This window comes from Tupaia chinensis, unplaced genomic scaffold, assembly GCF_000334495.1.
Source record: "Tupaia chinensis unplaced genomic scaffold, TupChi_1.0 Scaffold000575_1, whole genome shotgun sequence".
Classification (NCBI taxonomy): Eukaryota; Metazoa; Chordata; class Mammalia; order Scandentia; family Tupaiidae; genus Tupaia; species Tupaia belangeri.
Window position 1 is genome coordinate 710,240 of NW_006160089.1, and position 16,435 is coordinate 726,674.

At 39.5% G+C, this 16,435-nt stretch overlaps 1 protein-coding gene across 4 annotated transcripts in view; it reads right to left on the reverse strand.

Moving 5' to 3' along the window:
• Positions 1-16,435, reverse strand: part of STRBP (spermatid perinuclear RNA binding protein) — a 167,013-nt gene that overhangs the window by 25,305 nt on the left and 125,273 nt on the right. For all 4 annotated transcript variants that reach the window (XR_001371112.2, XR_003551006.1, XM_006158218.3 and 1 more), the window contains exons 11-15: positions 15,581-15,673; positions 14,985-15,184; positions 5,212-5,370; positions 1,715-1,849; positions 1,374-1,514 (exon numbers count right to left, since the gene is read on the reverse strand). Coding sequence is in view for 2 of the 4 variants with exons in the window: in XM_006158218.3 (XP_006158280.1) it covers positions 1,374-1,514; positions 1,715-1,849; positions 5,212-5,370; positions 14,985-15,184; positions 15,581-15,673 (728 nt within the window). In the remaining 2 variants the exon portion in view is untranslated. The remainder of the gene's footprint in view (positions 1-1,373; positions 1,515-1,714; positions 1,850-5,211; positions 5,371-14,984; positions 15,185-15,580; positions 15,674-16,435) is intronic.

Sequence of the window (16,435 nt, forward strand, 5' to 3'; positions counted from 1 at the left end):
CAAATTTTAAAATAATAAAAAATAAAATTAAACAATTCTTTCCTAAAAAATTTCCAGAGAGGGATCAGCAGTTAGCATAATGGCTATGTCGCTGGACTCCCACATAGTCGACCGCGGTTCGCGTCCCGGACCCTGAAGGCCCAGGATCTTATTAGCAGAGTTTTAGTGGCTTAAAATTCACGCTGGGCGCGTGTGCATGCGTGCCCAAGATCCTGAGAGGAGAATGGAGGAGAAGGGATTGCGGCGTGGCCATCCCCCCTGGGGTATGATTTCTCGCTTTCTGTCTCTCTGTCTCTCTCTGTCTGGCAAGCGCACGTGCCCTATAGCAAAAACCTCTCCAAAAAAAAAAAAAATTCCAGAGGGTGTGCACTCATCAGAGAGACAAAGAGACACAGAAAGAGAGGGAAAAAGCACCTCCCCAATGGGGTGTGGTCATACCGCAATCCCTCTCCATTTCTCCATCCTGTCCAGACTTCAAGCATGCATGTACAGGTGCCTGGCAAAATCTTCAAGCCACTAGGGCCAGGACTTGAACAGGGGTCAGCCATGTGGAATCTGGCCCCCTCAACCACCAGGCCAAAGGGCTGACCCCAGACATTATTATTATACCAGTATCTCCCTGAGGTAGAGAATGTCTTCCTTCACTTATGCATCTCTTTTTCCCCTCACAATCATGCATATAATAATTGTCTAGAAAATACTTTTTGGACACATAACTGAACAGATAAAAGAATCTCATATCCAAAGGCATGCAACTATGAGGCCATCTTTCCTAAATACCCTGCTAATAAGATCCTGGGCCTTCAGGAGCTCTGACATTTCCAATGCTAGTAATGAACAGAAGCAGCCAAGTTCTGTGCCACCTACCAAGGAAAACCCAAAGTAAACAGTGTGAAAGAAAACACTAGAGAGGAAATGGAACAGTATCTGCAGACCTGGATAAAAGTAAGGCAGCAAGTACTCTAGGAGGCTTTCCCTAAACTAAACAAATGCTTACATTTCATGAAACCCAACATTTTCCTCTTTAGGAATGATCTCAACCCTCCAAATAATGCTAACACAGCCTTCTCCCCTCCCTCCCCCCCTGTATATTTATGTGTATAACATATATATTGTATATATAATATGCACAATATATTACATTTGTGTATATATAAAAATACGTGTGTGTGTGTGTGTGTATGAATTTGTCTAGAAATACAAAGAACAGGGAACCAATGACTGGACTTTATTATGCGTGACTTAAAGAAAAGGTTATCAAATCTAAGAAAAATAAATTACTTCAAAAAAGCTAACGTGGCACACAGGAAAGCAAATTTAACTCCTTTAACACTTTCCAAGGGTACCGCAGAGGTTTAATGATTCACTCATACCTGAGGGATAATCTTCTTTTTCTTATTATTTGCTGCGTTGGGTCCAGAAAACAGCTTCTCCAGGGCAGCTAATGCCGCACTTGCCTTTGCCACTTTCTTATTTGGACCTGCGCCCCTGAATTTCTGTCCGTCTACTTCCACCTAAAACCAAGAACAACATCTTGCAATTATCCCAGGCAACTCCTCTACTTAGTTTTAATTTATGTATCGTAACACACAGAACACCAGAAGTCAAATAGTGCTATAAGAACCTCCTCAGCCAGAAACCTCTTTACAGAGAAGTCTGGCACACGTTCTGACTTTCTGAGAAAAGCAGGGTTGACTCGTGTCAAGGCACACACCTCCATCACAAAGCGCTTGTCATGGCTCCCACCAGTCTCTGAGATGAGTTCGTACTTGAGACCTCTTCTTTTTTCATTGAGCTCCATTACAGGATTTTTGCCACTTGCTGTGAGGATAGGGCCCTGAGTTCTTACCTAAAAGAGAAAGGAATTCTAGAAGCTAAATCATGTAAGATTTCATCATATTAAACTTACTAAAATTATTATGCTAAAAAGGAGGCTCAAAACTTCTATTTTAAAGCATTTTGTGGCTGAGATGACTCACCTCTGGACACAATGTCAAATATCACTTAAAAGTAGGACTGACCCAACAGACCAGCATTCAAGACCAACGTAGCCTTGCCACTACAGGCTCTACCTGTGGTGTTCAGAGTCTAAGAATAACACTCTCAATGACTAGGAAGGACAGAACAATTGGGATTCACAAACTGTCTATGGGTTCTCACCACTTTTCATCTTTACGGTTGGGAAGAAATAACTTTCAATTTGCAACGTGAGAGAAAAGTGTTCCTAGACACCTCTTGGTCTCTCTGAACAGCTTTAAGGGCATCTAAGCTAAAAACAGTAGGATACAGACCAAAGACTCTGAAATTTGAAAGTAATAATAAAGGCAACCATTTTGGGCCTTCAAGGAGCTGGATGCAGCGGGAGGGGCAGACATCACCATTTCAAAACGATGTGTCACAAAACAGGTGTGTGCCGGAACACAGCAGAGGGGTCACTTTCCTGGGCCATCGCCACAGAGTTCTGGATGTGGCACATGAGTCTAACCTATCTGGGAAAGGCTCCGAGAGCAAAAGAGCATCTGTGTTTGGGAAATGGCAAGAAGTTCAATTTGCGGCCAGCAGGTGGCATGGTGGTTAAAGCACTGGACTCCCACATGGGCAACCACAATCTGAGTCCCGGATTTGGTAGCTTGCTTTCTCACCTTCCCACTCTGTCTCTCTCTGGTAATCGCACATGCCCTGTAGCAAATTTAAAATTAATAAATAAAATTAAATAAATCTTTAAAAAAAAAGTTCAGTTTGGCTGTATAAGGAAGTGAGGAGAGGAAGGTAGCATATTAGGACTGGTGAGACATGCCCTTGATGGGCCAAATCACACAGAACTTTGTACTCCAAGCAAGTGAACTTTTGATAATGGGGAGTTCATTAAAGAGTTTAACCTAGAAAACATTATTTAAGAGCTGTATGTATATAGAAAAATCATTTCAGCAGTGGTGCAAAGAACAGACTTCATGGATTAGATGAGAAGTAGGGATGTAAGCATGTGAAATCTCAAAAGACAAGAGGTTAGCAACCAAAACAAACAAAAATCCCCACAAAATACAACACAGAAAGAAAGAAAAGATCAAAAGATCAAGCACTCTGAGAATAGAGCTCATGGCTGTAATTCTAATTACTCAAGAAATGCTGAACAAACAAAAGAAATGCTCAAAAGTACTGTGTATAAACTTAATGAGCATCAGGGTTCTCTTAATAAAGTACTTTTGTGCTGGTCTGACAAGTGGTTGATGCTGCAGAAATGAGAAAAGATGACTGTTAAAGGCATTTAATAAACACTCCTAGGTCTTTTGTAATAAACAGTCTTTCTTAATGAGATTTTATAATCTATATTTTTTACATTTCAAGGCAAATTTCTAGTCTCCATCTTTAAAAGACAATGAGTAATTTTTGAAAATAGGTCTATAGCAATTACTCTCTGCTTTCCGAACCACAAATTACTTTTACAAAACTGAGTTAAATATAAAAATATTTGAATTTTAACCAGTTACTATTTAAATGAAAGGCAAGAAGAATAAGGACTGTCTTCCCCCAGTTCCAGCATGCCATCACTCCATTATACAGAAACAAAATACAGATACATCAATGAACAAAAGCTCCATGCTCACATGGCTGCTATCAATGTAGCCCACGTTGCTTTCTTCCTTCCCAATTCTCTTTGTACTTAACGTCTGAACCTCAAAACTGATGAGCCCTCTCTTCTCTTGGTATTCACAACACTGCCAACAAAACCACATCTCACCCTGGGGCCACTGCCTGTGAGTTACCAACCAGTCCTTTCAACAGCCAGGTGCTGTGCCCTCCACAGTACCCCCAGAGGGGCAGACAGCTCTCTCAGGCTTTAGTCCCCACTGGTCTTCAGACGGGCCTACCTGGCACTTTTCAAACATTTACCTCCACATATCCGAGTCATTATATCTCCTCTTCTTTCACCTCTTCCCCACAGGGCAAAACTCACCATCTACTAACTTCCACACGTTGTACTCCCTTTCATTTTGCATGACTATGTTGAGTGTGAAAGTCTCACAACCACTTCCTCCTTTGGGGTTTCAAACTGCAGTCATAGTGCTTATCACCTTATATCATCAATCATTATAAACATGTCATTTTGGTCCCCTGGCCTGAGAGCATCTTCAAGGTCTGGACACAATTTTTTTTGAGAGAGATTTTTTTTTCTATAGGGCACATACATTCACCAGAAACACACACACACACACACACACACACAAACGCACAGAGACAGAAAGCAAGAAATTACCCCCCGCCCCAATGTGGGATGGCCATGCAGCAATCCCTTCTCCTCCATTCTTCTCTCAGAATCTTGGGCACGTATGCACACGCACCCAGTGTGAGTTTAAGCCACCTGGTCCGGGACTCAAACCATAGTCAATTACATGGGAGTCCAGAGACGTAGCCATTATGCCAAGTGCTAGTCCCTCTGGATACAATTTTTACTGCACCTGGCACTACTAAAAGGAGTCTCTAGACTGAAAAAGTCCATAAGTCCTTAATAAATACTCATTTTTACAAATAACACAGAAAAAGTTGTTTTTAATGTAAACTCTTGCTGTTACTTTAAAGCCAGTTTTCTTCACATAAAATGCAGTAAACAAGGGTTTCGTGAATTCCCCACTGTGCTCTGTATACTCAGTAGTTGGATTTCATCCCGATCTAATGTCTGTGGCAATAAACTCACGGGTCAGCACTTAGTGAGAACCTATGGTACATGTGATGCCTTTCTTTGGGAACAAACCGACTAAAATGAACCAGGCCCACCACAATTTAGCACCAACTTAATAATCCTGTATCTCCTCTATTAGATCTTTAAGTGTTTTTTTTTCTCTCTAGTTACTGTTGATACTGCTGATAACATTATAATTGTGAAACTCTGGAAGCAGCTTCCATGGCCAGCAATAAGGACATACTAGTTACATTGGGGATAGTCACGGGTTGTGCCACATATACTGTAGTTACACTTACTGATTAATTTCAGCATTAAGCCCCCCAAAAAGATGTAAAACTGCATAAAAATAAAACTACCTTCACAAAACGATGCATGAAAAAAGCTGGATGGAAATAAACAAAAATATTAATGTCTATTTCCAAAATGTACAGGTTGTATAACGTTTTGATTTTCTTATTTATACTTCTCTCAAGTCTTCTACAATACATATCTACTACATTTTTTCTGAGGAAAAAAAAATACAAGCATACCTCTAAGGTACTGGAGGTTTCAGTTGTAGAATTTCCAGTATTATTGCTTGAGTTTGAAGACACTGTTTCATTTTTGCTTTCATTATCTGATTTTTCATCTGAACTCATACATTCAATATCTGCATCAAAGCCTGTTGGGTACCCCATTGCCTGTAATACCTGTACAAATTACATTAAGATAAGATTTTATTTAGAGTTTAAATAAACAGTAGACATTATGGACAACAGATGTAATACTGAAGTGTTTTCAAATCAACATGTCGCTCCATAAGACATCTTGTAGAAAGAGCAAGATGGTGCTTAACCTGTAAATCCTTGGTTAAATACTATATACCTACCAGAATAGGGAAACATTGAAAACTTCCTTAGAATAATTTGTTTTTAGTGAGAGATTTTTGTATAGGGCACAAGGGCTTGCTGGAGAGACAGAAAGAAAGTGAGTAATCGCCCCCAGGAAGGGTGGCCATGCCGGATTCCCTCCCCTTTCACTCTCCTTTTGTGAGATTTAGAGCTTGCACACACACACACACCCAGTGTTCAAGTCACCGGGTCTGGGATTCAAACCACAGTGGACTACATCAGAGTCCTGCACTTTAACTACTACACCACCTGCTGGCCTTCAGAGTAATAAGTTTTAAATAAAGAATGGCAGAAATACAAACTAGAGGTTGCCGCTAGTCATTTAATTGGGAAGTGAGAGTTAGAGAAAATAAACCATGTAGCCAAGTTCAATCAACAGGATGAGGTGTGAAAGCCAAACAGTACACTGTAAAAAGTACACTGAACATGTCAGATGCATTCTCTGTATTTATTAGGGAGTAAAGCTGAGAATCTTCTGAAGTAGAAAGGAAAAGACTAGAGGCTCTGATCTCTACTTTTCCTTTGGTCCTCAATTTTCCAATCTGCAAAATAGGAAAACTGGATTAGCTGACCTTTAAGTTCTATGACTCAATCCATTAGAAAAAACTGAGCCACAAAGGAAATTGAGAACTTTTTTTTCACCTCTGAACCAACTTGCCTCTTAAGCACAAAATAGTAACTAAAGCCTTCTACTTATTGACTTTACTCTTAAGTTACAACTGTACTTGAGACTTGAAAGGAAAGATTCATCTTGTAGGTTTTGTAGGTTTAATCTCTAATAAAGTGAGCCGGGAACAATTTGGTCATAAGAAAAGCCATGATTTTTTTTCTATGCAAAAATGCATCAAGAATTTTCCTATGATCCACTATTTCCATCCCTCCTCTCAAAGCCTGAATATTTTATGGCTACCTCCTCTACTATTCAAATTCCTTACATTTCCATTCAATGCCCAAAATTTCTCATACTTTCTGGAAATAAAGCTTTCACAGTTGTGTGTGTGTGTACACAAATTTGCACACACACAAATGTACAAAGGCATGCTTACATGCACATGTGTGCCTTTTCAGACTTCCAGGTAGTACTGCTTTTTTAGGTGTCTACAACACAGTATGTTCACTAGCATTTTTATTAAGTCTTTCTTAATTTTCTTACATGAAAGACACACACACACACACACACTCAACAGGATTTCTTCCTTTGATTCCCCTCCAAGCCCTTCCAGGCAGGCAGGACCACAGGAACACACATACCCATACAAGACAACCAGAGAATCAAACCTGCATTATCTTCCATAGGGATCCAGATTCACTTAAGCAGTATGTTACCTCTGCACCAAGCTGGCCCATCGGTCTCTTTCAAGATAGATATTGTTGGGACCAGCAGTTAGCATAATGGCTGTGTCGCTGGACTCCCATGTAGTCAACCGTGGTTCACGTCCTGGACCCAGTGGCTTAAAACTCACGCTGGGTGTGTGTGCGTGCGTGCCCAAGATCCCAAGAGGAGAATGGAGGAGAAGGGACTGTGGCGTGGCCGACCCTCCTGGGGGGGTGATTTCTCGCTTTCTGTCTCTGTTTCTCCCTGTCTCTCTGGCGAGTGCACGAGCCCTATAGCAAAAAAAACTTTCAAAAAAAAAAAAAGGTAGATATGTTTTGTCAGTTACTAATTAAAGGTTTATATAGAAGATACAGGGCCCAGTTCTTAAACATCCTTATATTTGCTTCAGTTTTTAATTATTTTCAGTTGCTGACGTGTAAAAGCAAAATCTTTTATTTTTTAATAACACTAACTATACTTAATAGGTGTCTCAAAAAACTGCTTATAGGGGCTACACAAATGAGAAGCCAGCCTGCATAGATGATAGCATCTTATATAAAAGATTCTACCACTATAAATAAAACAATATTGCTCTAAACAAAAAACAAGCTTAAGTAGAACTCTGTATATCAAGAGAACTTGAAATTAATTAACTCAAGGCATATGGAGAACTTGGCATTCTCTTCATAAATAAATTCTGTGTAGTTATTTGGGAATTAAGCCAAGAATCCTCTTTTAAGATCTTAAGTTCTCAAAGTACCCACGTAGTACTTTACCCTAAGTACACTAATATCATTTGGTTAGACACCATCTATATTTTATAAAGAAAACACCTCTACTGCCTGAGACCTGCAAATATGCTTTCCTTGACTAATTTCATTTAAAAAAATAGCTATTAGTCTGAAATTAACTGTAGCTAACACAGGATGCAAATCAAAAGCCAAGCATCATAAATAAGTGTGTTTATTCCAATAACAAGGTATGTAGGTTTTCCCAACTTCACAACATCAACTGAGCCATTTCTAAACTAGGCCCATTCTTAAGCCTTATCCTTAAGAGCCCAGATGTAGCAAGAATCCTGCTGTTGGTTTAGCTAGAATCTCCATCCTCAATATGTAATCATCTTTGATATATGATTTAACTTCAGCACCCACCATTCCCTGGATGGTGGCTGATCACCCTAGCCTACCTTCAGCAAGAATCCTATTTCACCAGAAATCCCCCTTTATCCCTAATGTTTCCTTATAGTAACCCACAGATCCTTTTCTATTCCTTGGCTACAAATCTCCTCTTGTCAATACTGAATTCAGAATTGAGCACAGCTCTATATTAAGATCTTGCTTCTTCAACTGGAATAGTACCTGAGTAAAATCTGTTTTTATCATTTAAACAACTGTCTGGCTCTAACTTTCTCCAACAGAATCGAAGTCTGTTTAGAATGACTATTTAAGCATAAAATATTTTTTTAAAAAAGTGGAGTTCAAGTGTCCAGGAAATAAATTCAAACCTAATAAACACATCAACTGAACTGAATAGATTCAAGATTAATTCATAGGAACAAGGCAACTAGAGAACTGGCTGTGTGTAATCATGTCCCTTTCTTCTTATAAGAAGGATGAGATGGAGAAAGGTTGGGATGAAGAAAGAGGATACTCTCCAAGACTAAGGGCTAAGAGAAGAAGAAGCCACACGAGGGCGCTCTACTCAATGGAGATCTGATTCTGTTTTCTCAGGACATCTCATGACTCCAAGTCCTTGCCATCCCCCCCTCCCCGACCCCCACCCCACCCCCACGCTGGTCTACCTGATCCATTCCCCACAGTAACTAAGATTTTTTGTTATTTAAGACAGATTATATTCCATTATGAAGAGCTTCAGGATAAAGAATTGGAAGAGGAAAGGGAAAACTGGCTTTTAAATCTCCATCACTCTAGGGTTCCTGCTGCTGGGCAGCCAGGTCAGGTTCATGTGGCAGAAACCAGTATCTTCTTGTTCTGATTTCGTTCTGCTTGTGATTTGTCCTAACAGGTATAGATCCTCGAACTAAGCTACTGAGCAAGGACTGCAAGGATTTTTATCTGGTAGAACCTATTTGCATAAACACATTAGAGGTAAAACTGTTCTGAAATTCATTTCCTAAGAGAATTTATAACGTGGTAGAACCCTTATGGGTGGCAACTTACATTGCCTGACATTTACTAGGAATCCCAATACACTTGTTTCTTTTTTTGGCCATAGGGCATGTATGCTTGCTAGAGAGAGACAGAGATATAGAAAGTGAGAAATCATTCCCCAGGGGAATGGTCATGCCAAAATCCTTTCTCCTCCATCCTCCTTAAAGGATTCTGGGCATGTACGCACAGTTTCCTGGCATGATTTTCGAGCTGCTGGGTCCCAAACTCACAGCACAGTCAATCACATGTGAATCTAGCACCTTAACCACCACACCACCTGCTGGCTTTCCCAATACACTTTTTTTTTTTTTTGGAGAGGTTTTTGCTATAGGGCACGTGTGCTCACCAGAAAGACAGAGAGACAGAAAGCAAGAAATCCCCCCCCCCCCGGGGGGGGGGGGGGTGGGGGAAATGGCCACATTGCAATCCCTTCTCCTTCATTCTCCTCTAGGGATCTTGGGCACATATGCACACGTGCCCGGCGTGAGTTTAAGCCGCCGGGTCCAGGACTTGAACCACGGTCAACAACATGGGAGTCCAGTGACATAGCCATTATGCTAACTGCTGGTCCCTCCCAATATACTTTTAATGAATTAATGAGTTATTTAAATCTGCTTTCCTTTTAACCTAGTTATTCCATCTCTGGAATATATCTTAATAATCAGGCAAGTTCAAAAAAATGTAAAGCAATAATCTGGAAGCATCTATATCTGAAATGATTGGCTACATTATGGTAGCTTGATAAGAATGAACTATGAGGCCATCACTAAAGATGAGAGCAATTACTGTGTTAACTATTTTTTAATAAGTATTTTTAGATGAACAAAAAAAAAGCATGATCCTGGTTTAAGTGTTTTCTTTTTTAAAATACACATTATATAAGTCCATTATTCCTTACCTGAAATCTAAGAGCCTGGTTACTTTGAGAATTTATAATTTTAAGTTTTTAAAGTTAATACCTAAACCATATATTTTTAAATTCCTCAGTAGGTTTTCAGGTGCTACCTCATATTTGTGCCAAGAAGCATATAAAATGTTCACACTAAAAGGAATAATAAAGATTAAAAATAGGCCCACATCAATTCAGGTCAGGTTTTGCCACTCAATGAGTTTATATCAATTCACTTTCAGTGAGTTTTCAGTGCTTTAAAGAAAGGGAAGGGAACTGAAAAAAATACATACCAAAATGTTAATGGTTATTATTTCTAGGTGTTAGAATTACAGATTTTCTCTAATTTTATAAACTATAAAATACACATTATATACCTCTAATAAGAAAAAGAAAAGCCAAAAGTAACTTTCAGAAAACGGAACTACAGGGACCAGCAGTTAGCATAATGGCTATGTCGCTGGACTCCCATGTAGTAGATCGCGATTCAAGTCCTGGACCTGGTGGCGTAAACTCACACTGGGCGCATGTGTGCACATGCCCAAGAGCCCAAGAGAAGAATGGAGGAGAAGGGAATTGCAGCATGGCCATCTCCCCTGTGGGGTGATTTCTCGCTTTCTGTTTCTGTCTTTCTGGCAAGTGTGCGTGCCCTACAGCAAAAACCTCTCCCAAAAAAAAAAGAAAAAGAAAGAAAACAGAACTACAACAAAATCTCTGTGAAAACAGAATTTTCTGCCTCAACACAGAAAGCAAAGTCTGGAGCACAATTACCTAGTACATAAACGTAGTAAGACTATGGAGGTCCAAAAAGACTGAAATCTACTTCTGACTGACTGGGAGCCAGTAACAGACTTTCACGTTATACTGCTCATTAAAAATCTTAAGCAGGGACCAGCAGTTAGTGTAATGGTTATGTCGCTGGACTCCCATATAGTTGACTGTGGTTCGCGTCCGTAACCTCTCAAAAAAAAAAAAAAATATATATATATATATTATATATCTTAAGCAGTGATCTAAGACTAAGCTGGATCCCGCACGTGTAGTTTAAGTCCCAGACCTGGCAGCTTGAAAAACACAGTAGGCATGAATGCCAGTATGCCTAAAACCCCGAGAGGAAAATGGAGGAGGACTATGGTATGGCCACCCTCACCTTGGGGGTGTTTCTTCACTTTTTTTTCTCCTGGCTTTCTCTGATGAGAGTATGTATGCACCTTTACAGTGAATTTGTAAAACTAAAAATAAATATGGGCCATCAGGTGGCATGTGGTCAAGGCATTGTATTCCCACATGGCTGATCAGGGTTCAAGTCCTGGACCTAGCAGCTAAAAAATTCACACTGTGGGCACATGTATATGAGTGCCCGAAATTTCAAGAGGAGCATGGAGGAGAAGGGACTACATTGTGGCCATTTGCCCTGGGGGGTGATTTCTTACTTCTCCTTTCTCTCTTTCCAGTGAATGCATGTGTCCCACGGCAAAATAAACCTAAATAAATAAATGAAATGAAATAAAAATAAATAACAATAAAAATATTAAGCCAAGAAAGTACCCAAAGAGAGGTTTTCAAATCTTCAAAGTTGGTTTACTCTGATACTTAGTATTCTATCAGAGTAGATCAGAAGTCTAGTCTATTTGGGCTGGCAGGTGGCATGATGGTTAAGGCACTGAGCTCCCACATGGCCAACTGTGGTTCGATTCCTGGACCTGATAATTTACTTTCTCACTTTCTCATTCTCTCTTTCTCTTTCTGGTCGAAATAAATAAATAATAATAGTAATAACAATGATAATGATAAATAAAATTAAATGAGTAATTCTTTTTTTAAAAAGTCTAATCTATCTCATTTTCAAAAAGGGCAACTGAACTCATTACAAATTTCAGATTTACTAGTTAACTAGATATTGCAACTCAAGGCATAAAAATATAAAGGCCTTCTATCTCCACATGAGGCATAATAAGCCATTAACTTTTCCCTCAGATCCCTCACATGTCATTCAGGCTGTAACTGATATCTACACTTTAGAAGTTTGTCAGCAAGTTTAATCACAAGCTTACAGTTCTTCAATATTCACCAAAGCTCAGTTGAACAAAAAATAATTAACTTAGGAATTGAAGAAGAAAAGCATACCCAGTTCATTCAAGTTCCATTTTATTATGAAAATATATCAGTAGATCTACTAAAAACAGTTCAGCCTCTAAATCTTATCACATTACAAAATTTGCCAGTTAACTTCAAATTTTAACCAAGTTGCAATGTGCTATGGGGCCACTTGTTTATATGAAAAGTCATTCTAAGAGACAACCCATAAAACGTATTACGGCATCACAGATGGTCTTAAAAGGATATTGCTGATTATATGAAGATCTACCCAAGGAGAAACGACCACCTAATCTTTATACCAAACAGCACAATCAACTGCCGGTTCTATGTGACGGACAGTGAATCGTACACTTCACAAGCTTTTTATATCAATCACTACAGAACTTAGTTCTTAATTTGTGACTCATTTTTAGCATACATTATAGCCATGTCATTAAAATATATTTTTAGTTTTATTCCTGATTCACATGTCCCTTGCTCTTGGTTTTCTTTTCCTGCTTCATTTTAAACTCACACTTCTTCGGTATACTTTAGAAACCTCCTCTTGGGGACCAGCAGTTAGTGTAATGGCTATGTCGCTGGACTACCACGTAGTCAACCGCGGTTTGAGGCCCGAACCTGGTGGCTTAAACTCATGCCAGGCGCGTGTGCATGAGTGCCCAAGATCCCGAGAGGAGAATGGAGGAGAATGGAGGAGAAGGGATTGTGGTGTGGCCATCCCCACTGAGGTGTGACTTCTCGCTTTCTGTGTCTCTTTCTGGTGAGCACGCACACCCTATAGCAAAAACCTCTCGAGAAAAAAAAAAAAGAAACCTCCTCTTGTAAACAAAGCAGAAAAAAAAAAATTCCATTTTGATACTTTCACAGCTTAATACTTTTCTGCATTGTTTTAAACACTATCTAACAAATCATATAATGCATTCGTATATTTGCTGTGTTTCCTTCTCCTATCACAATGGAATGTAAAAGCTCCATGAGAGCAGGGACTTTTTGCTGACTGCTATATCCCCAGTATCTAGGAGAGCATCTGCATCTACATAATAATACACATAAAACAGAATGACTGCCTCACTCTTAGGTCCTTTTCTACCTGAAAACTGATCTTCAGACTACATGTCTTTGACATTTTGGCATTTGCCTACAAGAGGTCAAATACACTTATAGAGAGATTCCATTATTTTGGAATTTTCCTTTTTTTATTTTATTTTATTTTTTGGAGAGGTTTTTGCTATAGGGCACGTGTGCTCACCAGACAGACAGAGAGAGACATAGAGACAGAAAGCGAGAAATCATCCCCCCAGGGGGGATGGCCACGCTGCAATCCCTTCTCCTCCATTCTCCTCTCAGGATCTTGGGCACGCACGCACACACGCCCGGCTTGAGTTTTAAGCCACCAGGTCCAGGACGCAAACCGCGGTCGACTACGTGGGAGTCCAGCGACATAGCCATTATGTTAACTGCTGGTTCCCTGGAATTTTCCTTTTTTAAAAATGTTTTTAAGGTTTTTGCCATAGGGCACATGTACTTGATGGAGAGAAACAAAGAGAGAAAGTTGAGAAATCACCCCACCGCAGGGGGATGGCCCAGTGTAATCCCTTTTCTTGCTGGGATTTTGGGCACACATACACATACACTCAGCGTGACTTTCAAGTCACCAGGTCTGTAGCTCAAACTATAGTCAACGTGTGGGAGTCCAATTGTCTTAACTTCCACTCTTCCTGCTGCCCCCTACTTGGAAATTTTCTACAAACCCACATGGCATGATTGATTGGCCCAATTCTGGATGTTATTCCCTAGGAAATAATATAAAATATAGAAGCACCATGTACAAACATACTGATCAACTGTATTTGTGATTAAAAAAAAAATTACAAAAAGAGCAAAGTATCCAACAACAGACAAATGTTTAAACAAATAACAGTACAGCCTTGTCAAATTAACCATATAACCATTAACAATTATGTATGAAGTTTTTTATTTTTTTTTGGAGAGGTTTTCGCTATAGGGCACGTGCGCTCGACAGACAGACAGAGAGACTGAGAGACAGAAAGCAAGAAATCACCCTCCGGGGGGGATGGTCACGCCACAAACCCTTCTCCTCAATTCTCCTCTTGGGATCTTGGGCACACACGCACATGCGCCTGGCGTGAGTTTTAAGCCACCGGGTCCAGGACGTGAACCACAGTTGACTATGTGGGAGTCCAGCGACATAGCCATTACGCTAACTGCTGGTTCCCATGTATGAAGATTTTAACAAAGGAAAATACTGGTAAGCTATTAAATGAAAAAAATATCAGAGGGTAAAACTACATATATACTGTGTGTGTATCCAACTTAAAAAGAAGCAAACAAACAGGGACCAGCAGTTAGCGTAATGGCTATGTAGCTGGACTCCCACGTAGTCAACAGCGGTTTGAGTCCCAGACCCGGTGGCTTAAACTCACGCTGGGCGCGTGTGCGTGCATGCCCAAGATCCTGAGAGGAGAACGGAGGAGAAGGGATTGTGGCGTGGCCATCCCCCCTGGGGAGTGATTTCTTGCTTTCTGTCTCTCTCTCTCTCTGTATGTCTGGTGAGTGCAGGCACCCTATAGCAAAAACCTCTCCAAAAAAAAGAAGCAAACAAACAAAACTGAAAAAGACTAGAAATAAAAAAGCCAACTATATATAAATATTAATGTGCTTTGCTTCAAAAGTGTGCAATTGACATATTTTTATTTCCTTACTTTTTTTTGGTATGTCCCAAACTATGTATAATCAACACATATTCTTTTCCAATAATAACAACAACAAAAAAGAGTATGAACCCAAGGTAGCAAAAGTCTATATATGTTAGTCATTAAAATTTTCAAATATTATTAACTTACTATAGAAAAATAAGCTACCTTATTTAGAATGTAATATAGCAAAACACTGCTGCCTACAAACAATACTGTACCTTCACTGCTACGTGCAGCTTTGCTGTTTTCTTGGATGGTCCTGAGGCTTCATATGTTGTGCCATCCACGTCGACAGACATTGTGAAGACTGGGGCATGGACAGGGCCAGACTGAGACAAGAGCTTATACTGCAGCCCAGGCCTAATCTGGTTTAGCCTCATTAGTGCATTCATAAGGTCTATTGCTTTACTATCCAGGACTGTTAAAGAAAGAAGAATGAGATGAGAAATTAACTAAAAAGCCATTTTTCTTAAATGTATGCATTTGTAGGCTCCTTTTGATCACTACAAATTCACCAGGTAATTTTAAAAAGGATTATTTGAAGACAAAGACACATATACAAATTAACTGTACTGTGTAAGTAGTCTTTACTTATTATGCTATTTTAAAAAATGCATTACTATATATACACAATAATTTTCATTTTTCAGTATTAAGTATTTTGACACAAAAAAGTTCTTCAATGACCAATTTCTAATGTAAGCTCTGGTCTTAAAACTTCAATTCAAATCAATCAAATGCTTCATTTATTTTCCTATGTGAGGCAATAAAATCTTTTCTAGCTCACATCTTTAAGAATAAAAGCTTTACACACTTTTTCTTAAGTTTCGTTTCATCTTCTTATTGGGATCTTTATCATCTCCTAACCCATCTTCAAATGGCCTCTTGAGAGCTGAAGACCCAACACCTAAAAAAAAAAAAACATAAGAGATTCATTTCAATCAAAACAATATTCCTCCATACTCAACACCAAATATGGCTAATATGTTCAGGTAGGGAAATCAGGAACCACAGGACCATGTAATGTGTAACATTTTCAATGATCAATTAAATAATCATGTTTATAATTCAGAAAAGCAAATTAAAAAAAAAAAAATCTTCTTGGGCCAGCCCAATGGTCTGGTGGCTATAGAAGCTGGATTCCCCATGGCCATTCATGACTTGAATCTTAGCCCCCATGTACTTGAAAGACACACCAAGCAAATATGTGTGTGCCCCAAATCCTGACAGGACAGAGAAATGGAGAAGGGAAAAGGGGCGTAACAATCCCCACTAGGAGGTGCTTTCTTCTGCCTTCTCCTCTAGCAAGCACACATGCCCTATGGCAATTAAAAAATAAAAAGCAAACACCTGATATTCTTGAAACAGTATTACTGCTTTGTAAATACTTATTTCCTCATTTACTCATATATATACCAACAAGCACATGGCTATGGTGTGTTTGTGTCTTCCCAAAAATTTATACGTTGAAACTTTATCCCCAGTGTTGGAAAAAGAGGCATCTGGGAGGTTGTTAGTTCATGAAGATATTTTCCTCATGAATGGGGATTGGTGCCCTTATAAAAAAGGGCCCTAAAGAATTTCCTCTGTCCCTTCCTCCATTTGAGGACAAATAAGTAGGTGCCACTTATAAGAAACTGGTCCTCACCAGACAAAGAATCTGCTGAAC